Source organism: Ranitomeya imitator, chromosome 5 (genome assembly GCF_032444005.1).
Source record: "Ranitomeya imitator isolate aRanImi1 chromosome 5, aRanImi1.pri, whole genome shotgun sequence".
Lineage (NCBI taxonomy): Eukaryota > Metazoa > Chordata > Amphibia > Anura > Dendrobatidae > Ranitomeya > Ranitomeya imitator.
The window spans coordinates 280,805,089-280,826,135 of record NC_091286.1 but is presented as its reverse complement, the minus strand read 5'-3'; the positions used below and the strand labels follow the sequence as shown (position 1 = coordinate 280,826,135).

At 43.7% G+C, this 21,047-nt stretch overlaps 1 protein-coding gene across 4 annotated transcripts in view; it reads left to right on the top strand.

Annotated features, from left to right (window-relative positions):
• The window catches only part of FAM184A (family with sequence similarity 184 member A), a 348,725-nt gene that overhangs the window by 181,206 nt on the left and 146,472 nt on the right, over positions 1–21,047 (top strand). For all 4 annotated transcript variants that reach the window (XM_069726215.1, XM_069726217.1, XM_069726216.1 and 1 more), the window contains 3 exons: positions 4,408–5,262; positions 7,470–7,605; positions 13,646–13,827. In XM_069726215.1, coding sequence (XP_069582316.1) covers positions 4,408–5,262; positions 7,470–7,605; positions 13,646–13,827 — 1,173 coding nt within the window. The remainder of the gene's footprint in view (positions 1–4,407; positions 5,263–7,469; positions 7,606–13,645; positions 13,828–21,047) is intronic.

Below are 21,047 nucleotides of genomic sequence, written 5' to 3'. Positions count from 1 at the left end.
CCTCCGGAGCCTGTGGTGTTGATAAGTGATGAGTGAATATACTCGTTACTCGAGATTTCTCGAGCATGCTCGGGGGTCCTCCGAGTATTATTTAGTACTCGGAGATTTAGTTTTTCTTGCCGCAACTGAATGATTTACATCTGTTAGCCAGCATAAGTACATGTGGGGATTCCCTAGAAACCAGGCAACCCCCACATGTACTTATGCTGGCTAACAGATGTAAATCATTCAGCTGCGGCAAGAAAAACTAAATCTCCGAGCACTAAAAAATACTCGGAGGACCCCCGAGCATGCTAGGGAAATCTCGAGTAACGAGTATATTCGCTCATCACTAGTGTTGATATACTGAATATACAGTATGTTGTATATATACACACTGCTGAAAAAAATAAAGGGAACACTTAAACAACACAATATAACTCCAAGTAAATCAAACTTCTGTGAAATCAAACTTTCCACTTCAGGTACCGTCACATTAAGCGACGCTGCAGTGATATAGACAACGATGCCGATCGCAGCAGCGTCGCTGTTTAGTCATTGTGTGGTCGCTGGAGAGCTGTCTATGTGACAGCTCTCCAGCGACCAACGATGCCGAGGTCCCCGGGTAACCAGGGTAAACATCGGGTTACTAAGCGCAGGGCTGCGCTTAGTAACCCGATATTTACCCTGGTTACCATTGTAAATGTAAAAAAAAAACAAAAAAAACTACATACTTACATTCCGGTGTCTGTCGCGTCCCTCGCCGTCACCTTCCCGCACTGACTGTGAGGGCCGGCCATAAAGCAGACCACAGCGGTGACGTCACCGCTGTGCTTTACGGCCGGCGCTCACAGTCAGTGCGGGAAGCTGACGGCGAGGGACGCGACAGACACCGGAATGTAAGTATGTAGTGTTTGGTTTTTTTTACATTTACAATGGTAACCAGGGTAAATATCGGGATACTAAGCGCAGCCCTGTGCTTAGTAACCCGATATTTACCCTGGTTACCAGTGAAGACAACGCTGGATCGGCGTCACACACGCTGATTCAGCTATGTCAGTGGGTGATCCAGTGACGAAATAAGGTGCTGGCCTTCTTGCTCCGACCAGCGATGTCACAGCAGGATCCTGATCGCTGCTGCGTGTCAAACACAACGATATCGCTATCCAGGACGCTGCAATGTCACGGATCGCTATCGTTATCGTTGTTAAGTTGTTCAGTGTGAAGGTACCTTTAGGAAGCAACAATGTTTGACAATCAATTTCACATGCTGTTGTGCAAATGGAACAGACAACAGATGGAAATAATTGGCAGTTAACAAGACACACTCAATAAAGGACTGGTTCTGCAGGTGGGGACCACAGACCACATCTCAGTACCAATGCTTTCTGGCTGATGTTTTCGTCACTTTTGAATGTTGGTTGTGCTGTTGGTTGTTCTTTCACACTAATAGCATGAGACGGACTCTACAACCCACACAAGTGGCTCAGGTATTGCAGCTCATCCAGGATGGCACATCAATGCTAGCTGTGGCAAGAACGTTTGCTGTGTCTGTCAGCGTAGTGTCCAGAGGCTGGAGGCAGGCCAGTACACCAGAAGATGTGGAGGGGGCCGTAGAAGGGCAACAACCCAGCAGCAGGACTGCTACCTCAGCCTTTGTACAAGGAGGAACAGGAGGAGCACTGCCAGAGCCCTGCAAAATGACCTCCAGCAGGCCACAAATGTGCATGTGTCTGCACAAACGGTTAGAAACCGACTCCATGAGGATGGTCTGAGTGCCCGACGTCCACAGATGAGGGTTGTGCTCACAGCTCAACACCGTGCAGGACGCTTGGCATTTGCCACAGAACACCAGAATTGGCAAATTCACCACTGGTGCCCTGTGCTCTTCACAGATGAAAGCAGGTTCACACTGAGCACATGTGACAGACGTTTCAGAGTCTGGAGACGCCATGGAGAGCGATCTGCTTGGTTGCAACATCCTTCAGCATGACCGGTTTGGCAGTGGGTCAGTAATGGTGTGGGATGGCATTTCTTTGGAGGACTGCACAGCCCTCCATGTGCTCGCCAGAGGTAGCCTGATTGCTATTAGGTGCCGAGATGAGATCCTCAGATCCCCTGTGAGACCATATGCTGGTGCAGTTGGCCCTGGGTTCCTCCTAATGCAGGACAATGCCAGACTTCATGTGGCTGGAGTATGTCAGCAGTTCCTGCAAGATGAAGGCATTGAAGCTATGGACCGGCCCGCCCGTTCCCCAGACCTGAATCCGATTGAATATATCTATGACATCATGTCTCGTACAATCCACCAACGTCATGTTGCACTACAGACTGTCCAGGAGTTGGCAGATGCTTTAGTCCAGGTCTTGGAGGAGATCCCTCAGGAGACTATCTGCCACCTCATCAGGAGCATGCCAAGGCGTTGTAGGGAGGTCATACAGGCAGGTGGAGGCCACTCACACTACTGAGCATCATTTCCTTGTCTTGAGGCATTTCCACTGAAGTTGGATCAGCCTGTAACTTCATTTTCCACTTTGATTTTGAGCATCAGTCCAACTCCAGACCTCCATGGGATATTAGTTGTGATTTACGTTGATCATTTTTAGGTTTTATTGTTCTCAACACATTCCAGTATGTAATGAATAAAGATTTACAACTGGATTATTTCATTCAGTGATATCTAGGATGTGGGGATTTTAGTGTTCCTTTCATTTTTTTGAGCAGTGTGTATGATATTGGGTATACACTTTATGTTTTGGCACATATTTGTAAACAGTTTCATGACACTTGGTGGTGACTGCCCAGGCATTATTGGAACATGATAATTGAATCTCCATTAGGCAAATTTGTTTATGTGCTACCGAGCAGTTCACAGATACCGATGTCACTCACAGAAAAATTAATAAGTCTGTATATAGTATTATTGATACGCCTAAACTTTTAACTTTTGCCTTTATTGGTCCTGGAGAAATTTAGCAGGAGTTCATTGCTTCATATAATCTGCAAATTCAGTTTTTGCAAAAGGGAATAATTTACCTGCCAGAGATGTTCTGGTTATGTAAGTAAGAGAGAAATGGAAGCCTGGAACAACATTTGGAAAATGGAGAGATAATAGTACCTGTTATGTAATTTTTCAGCAGATTTAAAATAGTTTGTTTTACAAATTGACACCTCAAAATTAGCTTATTATTGTACGGGTATCCTGGACAGAAAAGGGAATAGTCCTCATCACTAGAGAGGAGCAGATCAATTAATGGGACTCTGGTCCAAGATCTAGATTCCCGGCATGGCTATTGATTAGAAATGGCTAACACAATGTTGTCTGTGTGTTATGTCACAAAGACGATACTGCGCCTGACAAATCAAATGCCTAGTGGTCAGGTGCCATTTCCCTGAACACTGGACCGAAGTCCTGCAAATTGATTTGCTCATCTCTACTCACCACCCTTCACCTCAATGCTTGAAACAGAAATAATGTTATGATTCAAACAAAGAGAAAGTAAAAGTGGCACTCACCCCAATGTTGCAGTCGTGTGAAGTCCTTTATTCCATTGGACCCGTAGAAGCGCAAACGCGCGAAACGGCCGTCGTCCTCTTTCCTCCTTCCCGCACCCCACCTACTACCAGCCGCCCTCTCTAATCTTGTTTGTCCATGTAAATGCTTGAATAAAGGACTTCACACGACTGCAACATTGGGGTGAGTGCCACTTTTACTTTCTCTTTGTTTGAATCAAGACGATATCTCCTATGGTTGAGCACCACCCACAGCTGCAAACTTGGATTTCATGCCGAATTGATCTCACATTGCATCTTACACACAAAGATATTAAGTAATATCGCTTGTCGCCTAGTCGCCTTCCTATCTCTATATTTTTTTGCCTAGCAAGAAATAATGTTATATTTTCTGCATTGTATAGCAGCACTACCCAACTTACGTTACATTAATTACACATGTTAATACAGAAGAAAAAAGCCATTACTAAATCAGAGCTCAATTCAAAGAACACAATACTTTCAAACCTTCATATATGAAAGGATATATACAGTTATATTTGACATTATTAGTAACCTTTCAAATGGGGATGTTTAAAATTATTGCACCACATTGTACCCATTTCATATATTTCAGTTTTCTAATACTTTTTGAGACTACATAATGATGGTAAAGGAAAACTTGTTTGTCACTTTCTATTCATTGTACTCCTATAGGACCAATTTTAAGAATTTTTGATCTCTGGACCCTTATCACTCCATAACCATTTCCAGTTTCGTTAATGAATATGTGACAAATTCTCGTTGGTACTGATGTGTATTGTGCTATCTTGTGTAAAATTCTAAATTTCTGTAACTATTCAAAAGTTTTGTAATTGGTGCTAATCAAAAAAATATGAATGGAGTTCACTTATCAGATATTTTTTCAATTCACAGGTCATATATGCCTTAAATACTAGAAATGATGAGCATGAATCAGGAGTACAAGCCATTAAAGAAGCACATGAAGAAGAAATTCAGCAGATCCTTGCTGAAACCAGGGAGAAGATATTACAATATAAAAATAAAGTGTCGGAGGAAACTGAGCTGAAACGAAAAATACAAGCTCTGGAAGAATCATTAGAGGAACATAAAAAGTTGAAACACCAAGCACTTACTGAATTTGATGTTTACAAGCATCGGGTAGAAGATATGCAACTTTGTGCAGAAGCCCAACATGTGCAGAGAGTTGTTACCATGTCTCGAGAGGTGGAGGAGATAAGGAAGAGATTTGAGGAGAGGATACGGAATTTTATGCAACTTCAAGTACAGTTTGAGAAAGACAAACGTACTGCCTTAGAAGAACTAAGAGCAACTCATAGATTAGAAATCCAAGACCTCCTAAAAGCACAACACAGTCAAAATGCTACTTTAAACAAGGGCCAGGAAACACTAGAAGAAATGCATAGATTACAATTGGAAGAACTTAATAAAAAGCTGGAAGACTTACGTTTGGAGAGGAAAAAGTTAGTAGAGGATTATGAAGGGAAGCTGAGTAAAGCTCAGGCCTTCTATGAACATGAGTTGGAAGCTTTGAAAAGGTCTCAGCACTTTACAGCCGAGAGTCTACATGCATGTAAGCAGAAAGAGTCCGAATTGAAGAGAGAATTTCAAACTCAAGAAGCTATCTTACAGAAGAACCTCGGTATTCTTAAAACAGAATTTCAGGTTGCACAGGAAGAAGCAGGAAGTCTTCGAGAAAAGTGCCAAAAACTACAATCTTCTCTATCTACAGCAGAGAACAATGTTCAGGTAAGAGATGTGCTGGTTGACCCATTTTCCCATTTTCTTAGACTCTAGCCTTCATAGAGTAAACTATTTTGCTCATATGTTTTTATAGTGTGTGTGTATGTGTATATATATATATATATATATATATATGTGTATGTGTGTATATACATACAGTGGCTTGCGAAAGTATTCGGTCCCCTTGAACTTTTCAACCTTTTCCCACATATCATGCTTCAAACATAAAGATACCAAATGTTAATTTTTGGTGAAGAATCAACAACAAGTGGAACACAATTGTGAAGTTAAACAAAATTTATTGGTTGTTTTACATTTTTGTGGAAATTCAAAAACTGATAAGTGGGCGTGCAATATTATTCGGCTCCTTTAACTAATAATACTTTGTTGTTTCATCTTTTGCTGCGATTACAGCTGCAAGTCGCTTGAGGTATGTCTCTATCAGTTTTGTACATCGAGAGACTGAAATTCTTGCCCATTCTTCCTTGGCAAACAGCTCGAGCTCAGTGATGTTTGATGGAGATCGTTTGTGAACAGCAGTTTTCAGCTATTTCCACAGATTCTCGATTGGATTGAGGTCGGGACTTTAACTTGGCCATTCTAACACCTGGATACGTTTATTTGTGAACCATTCCATTGTAGATTTTGCTTTATATTTGGGATCATTGTCTTGTTGGAAGACAAATCTCCTTCCCAGTCTCAGGTCTTTTGCAGACTCCAACAGGTTTTCTTCAAGAATGGTCCTATATTTGGCTCCATCCATCTTCCCATCAATTTTACCATCTTTCCTGTCCCTGCTGTAGAAAAGCAGGCCCAAACCATGATCCTGCAACCACCATGTCTGACAATGGGGATGGTGTGTTCAGGGTGATGAGCTGTGTTGCCTTCACTCCAAACATATCGTTTGGCATTGTTACCAAAAAATTCGATTTTGGTTTCATCTAACCAGAACACCTTCTTTCACATGTTTGGTGTGTCTCCCAAGTGGCTTGTTGCAAACTTTAAACAACACTTTTTATGGATATCTTTGAGAAATGGCTTCCTTCTTGCCACTCTTCCATAAAGGCCAGATTTGTGCAGTGTACGACTCATTGTTGTCCTATGGACAGACTGTCCCACCTCAGCCGTAGATCTCTGCAGTTCAACCAGAGTGATCATGGGCCTCTTGGCTGCATCTCTGATCAGTCTTCTCCTTGTTTGAGATGAAAGTTCAGAGGGACGGCCAGGTCTTGGTAGATTTGCAGTGGTATGATACTCCTTCCATTGCAATGTGATCGCTTGCACAGTAATCCATGGTATTTTAAAGTTTTGGAAATCATTTTGAATCTAAATCCGGCTTTAAACTTCTCCACAACAGTATCACGGACCTACCTGTTGTGTTCCTTGGTCTTCATGATGAGCTCTGTGCTTCAAACAGAACCCTGAGACTATCACAGAGCAGGTGCATTTATACGGAGACTTGATTACACACAGGTGGATTATATTTATCATCATTAGGCATTTAGGACAACATTGGATCATTCAGAGATCCACAATGAACTTCTGGAGTGACTTTGCTGTGCTGAAAGTAAAGGGGCTGAATAATATTGCACGCCCCACTTTTCAGTTTTTGAATTTCCACAAAAATTTAAAATAACCAATAAATTTCATTCAACTTCACAATTGTGTTCCACTTGTTGTTGATTCTTCACCAAAAATTTACATTTGGTATCTTTATGTTTGAAGCATGATATGTGGGAATAGGTTGAAAAGTTCCAGGGGGCCGAATACTTTCGCAAGGCACTGTAACCGGATGCTAAAAAATAAGTTTCCCATAAGGATAATCGATCTTAATATGTAATTTGCATTTATTGATTGCACGTAGTTTAGTATGCATGTTCCATAATGTCTGAACATGTGTGTAATGAAAAAAAATCAGCTGTACAGATAAAAAAAAATTATGTATTTCAATTATATAACTGTTTATAAAAGGCAATGTAAATTGATTTATGTTTGCTTAAATGTAGTGACAATGCATGGAATCCGGCTGATATTGCAGGAGGCCTTATGGAAGAGCAGGCTTGATAAATGCTTGTAGCCAACATATGTTTGTTTCAAGGTTGATAGATGAAGTCACTGCCACCTTATAATGGAGTTTGCCATTTATTGCTGTAAGGTTAGACAGATTCACTGTCACGACTGCTTTTTGTTATATATTTTGTTTGCTCCCTTAGGTCCTTCAAAAACAGCTGGAAAATGTGAAGCAGGAGGAGATGACTTTACTTAGCAAACAGAAAGACATGGAAAGTGAGCTAACAGCTGCTCGGGAGCGTCTACAGCAGCAGGCTACAGAACTTGTGCTAAAAGCCAGTGAGTGTGAATTTTTATTGTTCTAGTCAATCATTATAGTTTGCATGATACCATTATCATTACTTGTATTACCATTTTATTACCATATTTAACCAGTACTTAGTCTGTGATTTTTCCTTGGAGCTGTGCTATTTTTGCTAGGTCTTTAGGTTCCTGGTTTAATATAATATCTCATAATTGTCTGAGGAACTTCTGGCATAAGATGACCCTAGCACAGGGGTGGGTAGTTACTTTTCCCAATGGGCCACATGAGAGACCGTCACTGTTGGGAATGGTCAAACTAATAGGCTGAAATTAATTTAGCTAAATATTAATATTAACTTATTATTATTATTATTAACAACAATAATAATATGTCCTAACATTGATTATCTGCTACTGCTAATATATATTACGATAGGGCTTATTGTAACATATATTCTTATCAGTAACAGCTAATCAGCACCATATCATTTCCTGCTTTTCATAAAGTTTACAAAAAGTAGAAAACCATGCTTCTCCTGTTACGCAACCATTGTACCTAAGCCATCTTCCTCCACACAGTATGATGTACTCACAGCTCCTCACACAGTATGATGCCATGATGCCCTCACAGCCCACCACACATTATTATTTATTATTATTATTATTTATTTATATAGCGCCATTAATTCCATGGTGCTGTACATGAGAAAGAAGTTACATATAGAGTTATAGATGTAATTTACAGTAAACAAATTTACAGTGACAGACTGGTACAGAGGGGAGAGGACCCTGTCCTTGCAGACTTACATTCTATGGGATAGTGGGGAAGAGACAGAAGGTAGGGGCGAGGCGGCGGCTCTGGCGATGGTGAGGCGGCGGCTCTGGCGATGGTGAGGTGGCAGGATGGTTATTGCAGGCTGTAGGCTTTCTTGAAGAGATGGGTTTTCAGGTTCCGTCTGAAGGAGCCGAGGGTGTTAGATAGTCGGACGTGTTGATGCATGGAATTCCAGAAGATGGGAGATATTCGGGAGAAATCTTGGAGGCGGTTGTGTGAGAAATGAATAAGTGTGGAGGAGAGTAGGAGGTCTTGGGAGGATCGGAGATTACGTGAGGGAAGATATTGGGAGATTAGTTCGGAGATATAGGGAGGGGACAGGTTGTGGATGGCTTTGTAGATCAGTGTTAGTAGATTGAACTGGATTCGTTGGGGAATTGGGAGCCAGTGGAGGGATTTGCAGAGGGGAGAAGCAGAGGAGTAGCGAGGAGAGAGGTGGATTAGCCGGGAAGCAGAGTTGAGGACAGGCTGCAGTGGTGCAAGAGAGTTAGCAGGGAGGCCACAGAGGAGGTTATTGCAGTAGTCGAGGCGGGAGATGATGAGGGCATGCACAAGAGTTTTGGTAGATTGTGGCCTGAGGAAGGATCGGATTCTGGCAATATTTTTGAGTTGGAGGCGACAGGAGGTGGCAAGAGTTTGGATGTGCGGTTTGAAGGACATGGCAGAGTCGAGAGTTACCCCGAGGCAGCGGATTTCAGGTGCGGGAGAGAGCGTGATGCCGTTTACCATAATAGATAGGTCGGGTAGGGGGGATACGTGAGATGGGGGAAAGATGATGAGTTTGGTTTTGTCTACATTGAGTTTTAGGAAGCGAGAGGTGAAGAAGGAGGATATGGCTTACATACACTTCGGGATTCTGGACAGCAAAGAGGTGACATCTGGGCCAGAGAGATAGATCTGAGTGTCGTCCGCATACAGGTGGTAATGGAAGCCGTGGGACTTTATGAGTTGTCTTAGGCCAAGAGTATAGATGGAAAAAAGTAGGGGCCCTAGGACAGAGCCCTGAGGGACTCCAACAGAGAGAGGGCGGGATGAGGAGGTGGTGTGGGAGTGGGAAACGCTAAATGTGCAGTCGGAAAGGTATGAGGCAATCCAGGACATGGCAAGGTCTTTGATGCCAAGGGAAGAAAGAATCTGTAGGAGTAGGCAGTGATCGACTGTGTCGAAAGCAGAGGACAGGTCAAGAAGGAGGAGGATGGAGAACTGGTGGGGGCGGAAGTCAGATTGGAAGTTGTCAAGGAGAGAGTTAGATGAGAGGTGGGAGGAAATTTGAGCATGGACATGCTGCTCAAGGAGTTTTGAAGCAAATGGGAGCAGTGATATGGGGCGGTAGCTGGGCATAGCAGATGGGTCAAGGTTATTATGAAGGCCCCACAGCTCCCCACACAGCGTGATGGCCCACAGACCTCCCAAATAAATAGGATGACGGCAGAGGCGTAGCTAGGTTTTGGTCCAGGGGGGGCGAAGCTTCTGAGTGGGCCCCTAACCAGGTAACCTTGATTACAACTCGATGACGCCCCCTAATAGTGGAGAACCTCAGCAGATGACCGCGCTGTTACTGAAGATAATCTCTATATAACGACCAACATGGATATTACCGCCATATGGTCAGTGGTAGATACCAGTCCTACAGAACATATAAGAGATCACAGCACAGTTATAGATAATGACTTACCATTGACGTTCTTTATGATGGGATCGTCACTTTTCCCGTCTTTTCCATCTGGCCCAGACCGACATGACAACTTCTTCCAGCTACAACTTGTCTGCAGAGAAAACAACAAAGACACATTTCACTTCTCACATTCCAGCCATCACCATCTATTCCCAACCTGCACAAACCCCTCATCCTGCTGATACCCCAATACTGAGCAGTTGCTGCCGTGTCTCCCTATTACTTCCCCTGATACCCCAATACTGAGCCGCTGCTGCCGTATGTGTCTCCCTATTACTTCCCCTGATACCCCAATACTGAGCCGCTGCTGCCGTATGTGTCCCTATTACTGCACCTGCTACCCCAATACTGAGCCGCTGCTGCCGTATGTGTCCCTATTACTGCACCTGCTACCCCAATACTGAGCCTCTGCTGCCGTTTGTGTCCCTATTACTGCACCTGATACCCCAATACTGAGCCGCTGCTGCCGTATGTGACCCTATTACTCCACCTGATACCCCAATACTGAGCCGCTGCTGCCGTATGTGTCCCTATTACTGCACCTGATACCCAAATACAGAGCCTCTGCTGCCATATGTGACCCTATTACTGCACCTACTCTGTGGTTCTCTGTACCCTCTAAATTCTAAAGCACCCCTCTATAATATAGTAATGCCGGGTGCAAGTGCCCTAGAAAACAGAGCCCACATTTTGCCCCCTAGAAAGTAATAATGCCCTCTGTGTGCCCCTTTGATAGTCACAGTAACCTGAGTTCCCCTTTACAATAAGTGCCCACTTTAAATTTAATAATGTCCCGAGTCTCCCCCCCGTACAGCTCCCCTATACACAGTATAATGCCCCCTAACTGTATAGTACCACCCACACAGTATACTGACCCCTTAGTAGCCTTCAAACTGTTTGATGGCTCCAACACTGTAATCCCCACACTGTATGATGGCCCCATAGATAACCACTATATAGTATAATGTGCCAGATAGTCCTCAATATAGCACAAGGCAGCACCCCTATAGGCAGATCCTGTAGTTTAAAGCACCCCCCATAGGCAGACCCTGTAGTATAAGGTAGCACCACCCCATAGGCAGATCCTGTAGAATAAGGCAGCACTCCCCCCATAGGCAGATCCTGTAGAATAAGGCAGCAGTCCCCCCTATAGGCAGATCCTGTATATGAGGCAGCACTCCCCCCTATAGGCTGATACTGTATATGAGGCAGCACTCCCCCCCTATATGCAGATCCTGTATATGAGGCAGCACTCCCCCCCTATAGGCAGATACTGTATATGAGGCAGCACTCCCCCCCTATAGGCAGATACTGTATATGAGGCAGCACTCCCCCCCTATAGGCAGATACTGTATATGAGGCAGCACTCCCCCCCATAGGCAGATACTGTATATGAGGCAGCACTCCCCCTCTATAGGCAGATACTGTATATGAGGCAGCACTCCCCTCTATAGGCAGATACTGTATATGAGGCAGCACTCCCCGCTATAGGCAGATACTGTATATGAGGCAGCACTCCCTCCCTATAGGCAGATACTGTATATGAGGCAGCACTCCCCCCTATAGGCAGATACTGTATATGAGGCAGCACTCCCCCCCTATAGGCAGATACTGTATATGAGGCAGCACTCCCCCCCTATAGGCAGATACTGTATATCAGGCAGCACTCCCCCCCTATAGGCAGATACTGTATATGAGGCAGCACTCCCCCCCTATAGGCAGATACTGTATATGAGGCAGCACTCCACCCCCTATAGGCAGATACTGTATATGAGGCAGCACTCCCCCCCTATAGGCAGATACTGTATATGAGGCAGCACTCTCCCCCCATAGGCAGATCCTGTATGAGGCAGCACTCCCCCCCTATAGGCAGATGCTGTATATGAGGCAGCACTCCCCCCTATAGGCAGATACTGTATATGAGGCAGCACTCCCCCCGCCTATAGGCAGATACTGTATATGAGGCAGCACTCCCCCCCCATAGGCAGATCCTGTATGAGGCAGCACTCCCTCCCCTATAGGCAGATACTGTATATGAGGCAGCATTCCCCCCTATAGGCAGATCCTGTATATGAGGCAGCACTTCCCCCCCTATAGGCAGATACTGTATATGAGGCAGCACTCCCCCCCTATAGGCAGATACTGTATATGAGGCAGCACTCCCCCCCCTATAGGCAGATACTGTTGAATAAGGCAGCCCACATAAAAACACAGCAAATAAATACTCACCTCTCTTCCTCCTTGTTCCAGCGGTGCTTCCTGCTCCTGCTCATCTGACAGCGGGCGCTGGGCTGTGACGTCATCGCGCCCGCTGTCAGACGGTGTGGGGGATGATGGGAGGAGCGCAGCGCTCCTTCCCTCATCACTGCGGTGAGCTGTATCGGCTAGATGCCGATACAGCTCACCATGCGATGACAGGCAGGGGGCCCACTGCTAGCACCGGGCCCCCCCGCCTGCCCAGGAGCCCCATAGCGGCAGAGCAGGGAGATGCGATTGATTCTCCCTGCTCTGCTGCAGAATGTAACTGCATCGGCGCGCTGCGCGTGCCGATGCAGTTACAGTAGCGTAGCTCCCGGTGGGCCCCCTCAGAGCGCGGGGCCCGGGGCGATGGCCCCCTCTGCCCCCCTGGTAGCTACGCTACTGGATGACGGACACCACAGTTTCCCACACAGTAAGATGACGCCACAGCCCACCAAACAGTATGATCCTCCACAGCCCCCAACATAGAAAGCTGGCCCACGCAGCCCCTCACACACAGTATGATCCCCCACAAGACCTCAGTCAGTATGATGGCCAATACACAGTATGATGTCCCCACACGTTTCCCTCAAAGGTGAATGACAATAAGAAAAAAATGAAATAAAAAAAACATACGCTACTCAACAAGCTCCCATTACCTTGACACACTGCTCCGGTCTTTTCTGTTTATAGCCTGAGACTGTACAGCAGGCGCGATATAATTACATCATTGCGCCTGCTGTAGTGACTCTCAGTCGCACAGGTTGAATGGTGGAAGAGGGAGCCAATAGCTCCCTCCTCCACCATTATATCCACCGGTCTCTGCAACCTAAGGATGCAGCTATTGGTGAAATCGAGATGCTGGGCAGGTGAAGTTCAGTCTGAGGGGCCCCTGTTTTTAGCTCATTAGCTTAAAGGTTCCACGGGCCCGGACAGCAACAGCCAAAAAGTAAGATGTAGCCTGCATACTGCAATTTGTCCAGGTCTTCCCTAGCAGAAGGAAATGACTTGATCAGAAATTAAACGCATGCACCAGTCATACCACAAGCAGAGCCAAAGGGTGGCATGTGTGGCATTCTGCAGTTCAGTATTTACTGTGATGCATTGACTGTAAAATCGTTTTGTTTTTTTTTCTTCAATAAAACCCCACTGCAAAATAATTTTATATAAATACGAAATGTTAAAAAAAGTCCCCAAAGGTGTCCTTATCCATGTACATATATGTTTGTCATTAACTGTGTTAAAAGCATCCACAGACCTGAAAATAAAAAAGATCCATGTTGATTGGTATACACTTCCACTTGAAGAATTTATATATTTTTTGGTAGGTCACATTGGGATGCTGCAGGCTACACAGATGACACAAGAAGCCACCATCCAAGACCTGGAATCTGAAAAAGCTAGAATAAAGGAAAAAATAGCCAGACTAGAAGAAGAACGGGCGATGTTGCAAAGTAAAAATCAAAATCTTGATGAACGCCAAAGGCAGCAGATCCATGCACTGGAGAAGGTTAGAGCCTCATGTCTTCACATTAATTAACTACAAGCTTAGTTAGTTACAGCTGTCTAACTGATAATTGATGCTAATGTTACATCTTTGTCAAGTTATCAGTATGCTATGCTAGATTAGGGTCAGTGGTGCCTGTCCAGTGTGCTCATTCAACAGTATGTCATGTCCCTTCTACTATTTTGATTTCAAATATGTTAATAGTTTTTCCTCTGTGCTACTCAGGAGAATTAATTGAGACTGGTGATTCACACGTCAGTCTTAATCAAAAGTCCGATAAAGTAAGATGTACCAAATTTAAAGACAGTCTCCTCGTAATGATTTTGGAAGATCTTTAACCACTTCATGACCTTGGGATTTTCCGTTTTTCCGGGTTCATTTTTCCGGGTTCGTTTTTTACTCCCCTCCTTTCCAGAGCCATTACTTTTTTATTTTTCTGGCAATATGGCCATGTGATGGCTTATTTTTTGCGGGACGAATTGTACTTTTGAACAACATCATTTGTTTTACCATGACGTGTACTAGAAAATGGGAAAAAAATTCCAAATGCGGTGAAATTGCAAAAAAGTGCAATCCCATGCGTGTTTTTTGTTTGGCTTTTTTGATAGGTTCATGAAATGCTAAAACTGACCTGCCATTATGATTCTCCAGGTCAGTACGAGTTCATAGTGAAATATATCGTGGCACTGCTGTGTCGGTGCTCAAGATAGGTTTCCCACACCAGTAAGTAGACTAAGTAAATAACTTGGCACTCAACAGATAATAAGTGATGAAATTAGAACAAAAGGTATTTATTACTTGAATTGCAGTCCAATTATTAAACGTTTCGGTCAAACTTTTGACCTTCTTCAGTAAGCCGACTGCTAGTTTCACGGTAGATTTAAGAAATCAAAAAAGGGGAAGGGAGCAGGTCCTATGTTGTAGTATTCTATAGACCTGTCCAACAATGGCGTAAGATCTAATAATTAGATTCAATTGTAGAACTTAGAAAGATAGTCTTATGTGCATAATTAGCAGAGGACTAAAGCGTATTTATATTATGGGAGAAAATGCCCAATGAAATACTGGTGGCGTGGAATGAATGCACTAAGATATACGCAGGCTAACAGAGCCAAAGTAGTAGTATAATGTCTAACATGGCAGACTATAAGGGAGTCTCCAAGAGAATAGGAAAACTGGAAAGAATCACTCCAGTGTAGAAGAAATCGGTAGTGCGCATCAACGCGGTGTCCGCCGCTTGTTCAAACGTTTAATAATTGGACTGCAATTCAAGTAATAAATACCTTTTGTTCTAATTTCATCACTTATTATCTGTTGAGTGCCAAGTTATTTACTTAGTACGAGTTCATAGACACCAAACATGTCTGTCTAGGTTATTTTTTATCTAAGTGGTGAAAAAAATTTCCAAACTTTGCTAAAAAAAAAAAATATGCGCCATTTTCCTATACCCGTAGCGTCTCCATTTTTTGTGATCTGGCGTCGTGTGAGGGCTTATTTTTTGCGTGCCGAGCTGATGTTTTTAGTGATACCATTTTGGTGCAGATACGTTCTTTTGATTGCCCGTTATTGCATTTTTTTTCCAATAATGCTTTTATTAAACTTTTTTGACAATACAGATATAAAATTTAGATAAAACACACACAAAAAAAAAAAAAAAAAAAAAAAAAAGGGGAATACAATTTGCACATTCTTGTATCAATCAGTAAGTAAATAAAATAATTTGCCTAAACATAACAAAGAAATAAAAAAAAAAAAAAGGGGGGGGGGAGGGGGAGAAGAACACATGAGGGAAATGAAGGAAGGGGGAAGGGGGAAGAGCACACGGCTTCCACTCCTACATCCTCAGGTTTATATGTCTCAATCCGCGAATCATCCTCACAGAGGCGGACGACCTGCTATTGTTTGTTCCAAGAACCAAGTAGTCATCTTAAAACAATCTCTGATTCCTTGCTTAGTGTGAGCCGGAAGAATCGCTATAAATGGTTCCCATGTGTCAAAGAATGTCTGAGTCCTTCTCTCTTTCTGGAGGGAAGCCTCTATCCAGTCCATTCTAAACAAAAAAGCAAGTTTCTCTAGGAAAAGTCGCAATGTGGGCACTTTAGGCGCCAACCAGTTTTGCAGAACTGTTTTACGAGCTGCAGCTGAGATAATAAAAAGGAATTTTTTACCATGATATGGTATATGGACATCACTATCTGTAATATGACCAAAGAGAGCCCAGGCTGAAGTAAGTGTGATGTTATATGAGGTGTGCGTCAACACGAAGGTATGTATACGCTGCCAGAACAATTGAATTTGTGGACAAGCCCAAAAGCAGTGATAGTGGTCCGCTTCAAATTCCCCACATCTAGAACAGGCCGGGCTCGCCAGATTCCCCATCAGATAACTACGTTTTGGTGAAACATAGGTTTTGTGCAGGATCTGTAACGCCATTTCCCAATAAGAGACAGAAGGTATATATTTGAGTGCTTTCTGTAATGCCCGCAAGATAAAAGATGGTGTAAAGGAGACATCATCCACCTGCCATTTTGTAATTCCCACCCCTACGGCATCATACTGCATCAGAGGACGAAGGAATGTATAGTACCCCGAGACCAGACCCTTGTTCTGAGTGCATGTATTTAACTTGCTCAGTAACTCGTCCTGCCAGTCATTGTCGTTGAAAGCATGTATGACACTATGTGCGTAGCTTTGCAGCTGCATGTAGTGAAAAGGGTGTGCGCGTATATAGTCGAACAAAGTGCATGCCTGAGCAAATGAAATGACGGTTCTTGTCTGTGTGTCAACTATGTCCCTAATGGACTGTAAACCCCCTCTCTGCCATCTAGAGAAGATGGGGTGTGCCTTTCCATCCTGAAAACTAGGATTATTGGAAAATGATTGTGCAAGCGAAACACCACTGGACAAGTGTAGCCTCCTACGCACCACCACCCACGTCCTCCACATTGACATGAATAAGGGGTTATTTTCGTGGTCTGATGATAATGAGGGATAAGGGGAATGTAATAAGCTTACCAGGGACCCATTACCTATCAGAGATGATTCTACGGTAGTGGATGAATACGTGGATGTACCGTTCAGCCAGTCCCTAAGGATCCGCATATTGGCTGCCAGATTATATAATTTAACATCTGGGAAATTGATTCCCCCATTAGTCTTAGGCTGCTGGAGGATGTACAGTCCAATTCTAGGTCTCCTTCCCTGCCATATGAAATTGCGGAATAGTCTATTGATGTTGCGTTCATCTACAGGTCTTAAATAGAACGGCAGGACATTAAACAGGTATAACAACCGCGGGAAAGAGATCATTTTTATTAGGTTTGCCCGACCTATAAAAGATAGGGTGAACCTGCTCCATGCATTCAAGTCATCTTGCAATGACCTGATAAATGCCTGCAGGTTGGTCCGCTGTAGTTCTACTGGAGATCTAGTAATTTGAACACCTAGATATGTAATAGATTGGGTTTTCCACTGAATAGGGTACTTTTGAGCCCACGTAGGTTTTGCGGGTCCCGAGAGCATCAAAGCTTCAGATTTTGTCACATTTATTGAGAAACCCACTAGTGCTCCCTTTTGCTCTACTATTGAAAGCAAAGGGCCCAGATTGACCCGAGGTCTTGACATAAAGATTAAAATATCATCTGCGAAAGCCATCATTTTAATTTCTGTGTTCCCAAATTGTAATCCCTGAAGGCCTGGCCACTCCTGCAGGTACCTTAATAGTGGGTCTAATGCCAAATTAAAAAGTATCGGTGAGATTGGGCATCCCTGTCTTGCTCCCCTTTCCAAAGTGATTGGAGGAGATAATAAATTATTTATGGATAATTTAGTGGTTGCGTTATGTTGTATGATGTATAAAAGTCTAAGAAAGATGTCGCCAAAGCCTCTGTACCTTAAAACCGTGTTCAGAAAGCTCCATGATATTGAGTCAAATGCCTTCTCAGCATCAAGGCTGAGTAGCAGTGTGGGAGGACAATTTTGTTGTTTAGCAAGAACTGTTGCGGCTACAGCCGTCCTAACCCCCAGAGCAGAGTGACGGCCTCTTGTAAAACCCAGTTGTGAAGGTATGAGTAAATCTGGCAGAAACTCTTGCAAGCGATCCGCCAGGATTTTAGTGAGTATTTTATAGTCTACATTTAGTAGGGATATCGGACGATATGAGCCTACCTCAAGAGGGTCTTTATTTGGTTTGGGTAGAAGAATTGTGTGGGCTTCATGAAAGCCTTCCACTTGTTCCCCCTGTGTGTATATGGTATTAAGTAAGTCCACCATCGTGGGGATGATATTTGGCTGCAGCATCTTGTAATACTCAGCAGTTAGACCATCAGGTCCTGGTGATTTGTTATTGTGTAGGGACTCAATCGTCGACCGCACCTCCTCAGTAGTTATTGGAGCTGACAACTGCTCCCTTTGGTCTCTCGTTATTTTTGGAAGTGCGGTCGAGGATATAAGATCCCACGTGTCCTGTGAGCTATATGGTCGTTCTCTGTATAGTTCAGTGTAATATTTTAGGAAGGCCTGTTGTTTGTCCCTTTCTGATGTGACCACTTGATGGTTCTCTGGGTGTCTCACCTGTACAATTGTGCGTCTAGAGTGGAACGGCTTAGTTAGACGTGCCAATAAGCTGCCAGTCCTTCCGCCCCACCTATAATAATGGTTCTTTGTGAAATCTATACTTCTTGTAGCCTGGGCAATAGTGAAAGTATCGATGAGTCGTTTGGCTTCTAGATAATTTTGTTTTTTAAGTGTGTCTGTGGGATCAATCAGATAGGCTTGGTGAGCAGTCAATAGGTCCATGTGTAAAAGTTGGTATTTTGCCCTTTTTTCCCTCTTTTGATGTATCAGGTAGGAAGTAATATGGCCTCTCATCACTGCCTTAGAGGTGCGCCACAATAGGGACGTGTCTGAGGAAGATGACATGTTATCATCTAGGAAGTTGTTCCAGTGTGTCTGAAGAAATCCCCTAAAATCCTCTGAATTAAACAAATATGATGGAAATCTCCAATGCCTCAAGGGATATCTTGGTGGGTTCAGAAAGAGCCGTAATGTAATTGGCGCATGATCCGACACCTCGATGGTTTCTATTGTTGTATTTTCCACCTTTTCAAACAGGGTATCAGTAAGTAGAAAATAATCTATTCTTGAATGCACATCATGCACCCGTGAATAGAATGTATAGTCTTTCTCCGTGGTGTGGAGCACGCGCCAAGGATCGCACAAACCAATGTGCTGCATTATTTTTACAATAATTTGGGCAGTCTGATTGTCATGAGGCGAGTTGGATGACCTGTCCAGATGTGGGGAAAGAGCGGCATTGAAATCTCCACCCAGAATAAGGTTGTCTATACGTTTAGATAATAAAAATTGATATAGATTAGAGAAAAAAGTGCTGTTAGGGCTGTTTGGAGCGTAGATATTAAGCAGTGTGTAAACAGTGTCTCCAATCTGGAGTAGGAGATATAGAAATCTTCCCTCTGCGTCAGAGTATTCCTCTAGCAACGTGTAAGATAACGAAGTCCCCAGCAAAATGGCCACGCCCCTCGATTTGGTGGTATGTGTGGCCGTGTAGCACCCTTGAATCCAAGAAGCTCGTAGAGAATTACCTTCTCCCTGTTTCCAATGGGTTTCCTGAAGGAAAACAACATCGGGTTTAAATCTATTCAAATGGGTTAAAACGCGCTTGCGCTTCACCGGGGAGTTCAATCCCGCCACGTTCCAAGAAATGAATGTATGTGGTTGTGTATGTATTGGTGTAATTTGTGTGGATGCGGTACTCATCCCACTCCAGCTCTGGGCATCTTGATTATCGGAAATATTTGCTTCTGGATCTCTCGGGTCCTGTCCCAGCGAGCAGGTCCCTCAAGGTAGGCAGGACATGGTAAGAAGCCGTGTGCCCTCGGGGAGAAGGGGGAAGGTTGAAGCTGATGGGAAAAACGCAACAAGTTAACTTTCCCAGAATGGGAGACATAAACTTTTAAACATATAAACATTAACATGGATAATTGACAGGTAAAGTAACGTTCTGCCATAACACAAATGAGGGGGTCAATATCATCTTAATTGACTCTCCTAGTCAGCATCATTTTGAGGGAGGAAGTGCGCTTTCGCTGCATCCGGGTCTGTATATACGGTTGTTCGGCCATTCTCTGTCACCTTGAGTTTGGCCGGAAATAGCAACTGGAACCTGATGTTCTTCTCTACCAGTTGACTGCAGATTGGGGTAAATAACTTTCTCCTGGCAGTCACTGTTGGTGAGAAGTCCTGAAATATTAAGACCCGAAAGTCTCTGATAATAAGTGAACGCCGCTGTCTATATGCTTTAAGAATGGCCTCTTTAGCCGTGTAGTATAGAAATTTAGCGATCGCTGGTCTTGGTCTCCTTTTCTCATCAGGGATCTGGTCTCCCAATCGGTGTGCTCTTTCGATCAAAGGAGGATTCTGTGGGAAAGATAAGTCTAGGGCCTTAGGTAAGTCCTTTGTTAACAAAGTGATGAGATCCTCTCCCTTTATCGATTCGGGTATGCCCACGAACCGCAGGTTACTCCTTCGGCTCCGGTTCTCCAAGTCATCGACCTTGTCTTTCAAGTAGTCAATGGTGGTTTGTTGGCGTGTAAGGATTGAGCGGATATCTGAGGTGGAGGTCTCGCAGTCCACCACACGATTCTCCAGTTCCCCTATTTTTTGTGTCAGCGTGGTAATTTGTGTGAGCACTGAATTAATAGAGGTCTGCAGTTGGTTGAATTTTGAGTCAAACATTGGCATGAGGATCTTAGAGACTTTTATTGCTAGTGTCTCCATCTGGGTATCATCAAAGTCCCCCTGGGTAGCTGAGTCATCAGACTTATTCGGAGAAGGTGAGCCTTTCCCGGCTTGCATTTTTGGTGCCGAAGGGGTCTTATTTATATTTTTATCTTTATTTGTTCCCGTTGTTCTTTTGGGAGGATTTTTGTTGGCCATATTTGTTTTAGGTGTGGTGAGATATTTTTCCATCAGAATGTCTGTAAAAATGGATGCAGCAGAAGTGTTAACTAGGGAGTCATGCAATAAGGAAGATTACATTTTTCTTTTTTCCCCTTTTTCTCTCTCCTTCCTTTGTATAATTATCTTGCAGTTATTTTAAATGGTGGAGTGTTGGCTCCCTCTGGTGGTCAATTTTGGAAGTGCAGCCTGTATTAACAGTCTGTAAAATTCAATCTCCTGACGAGGGTTTTGTGGAAGGAAAC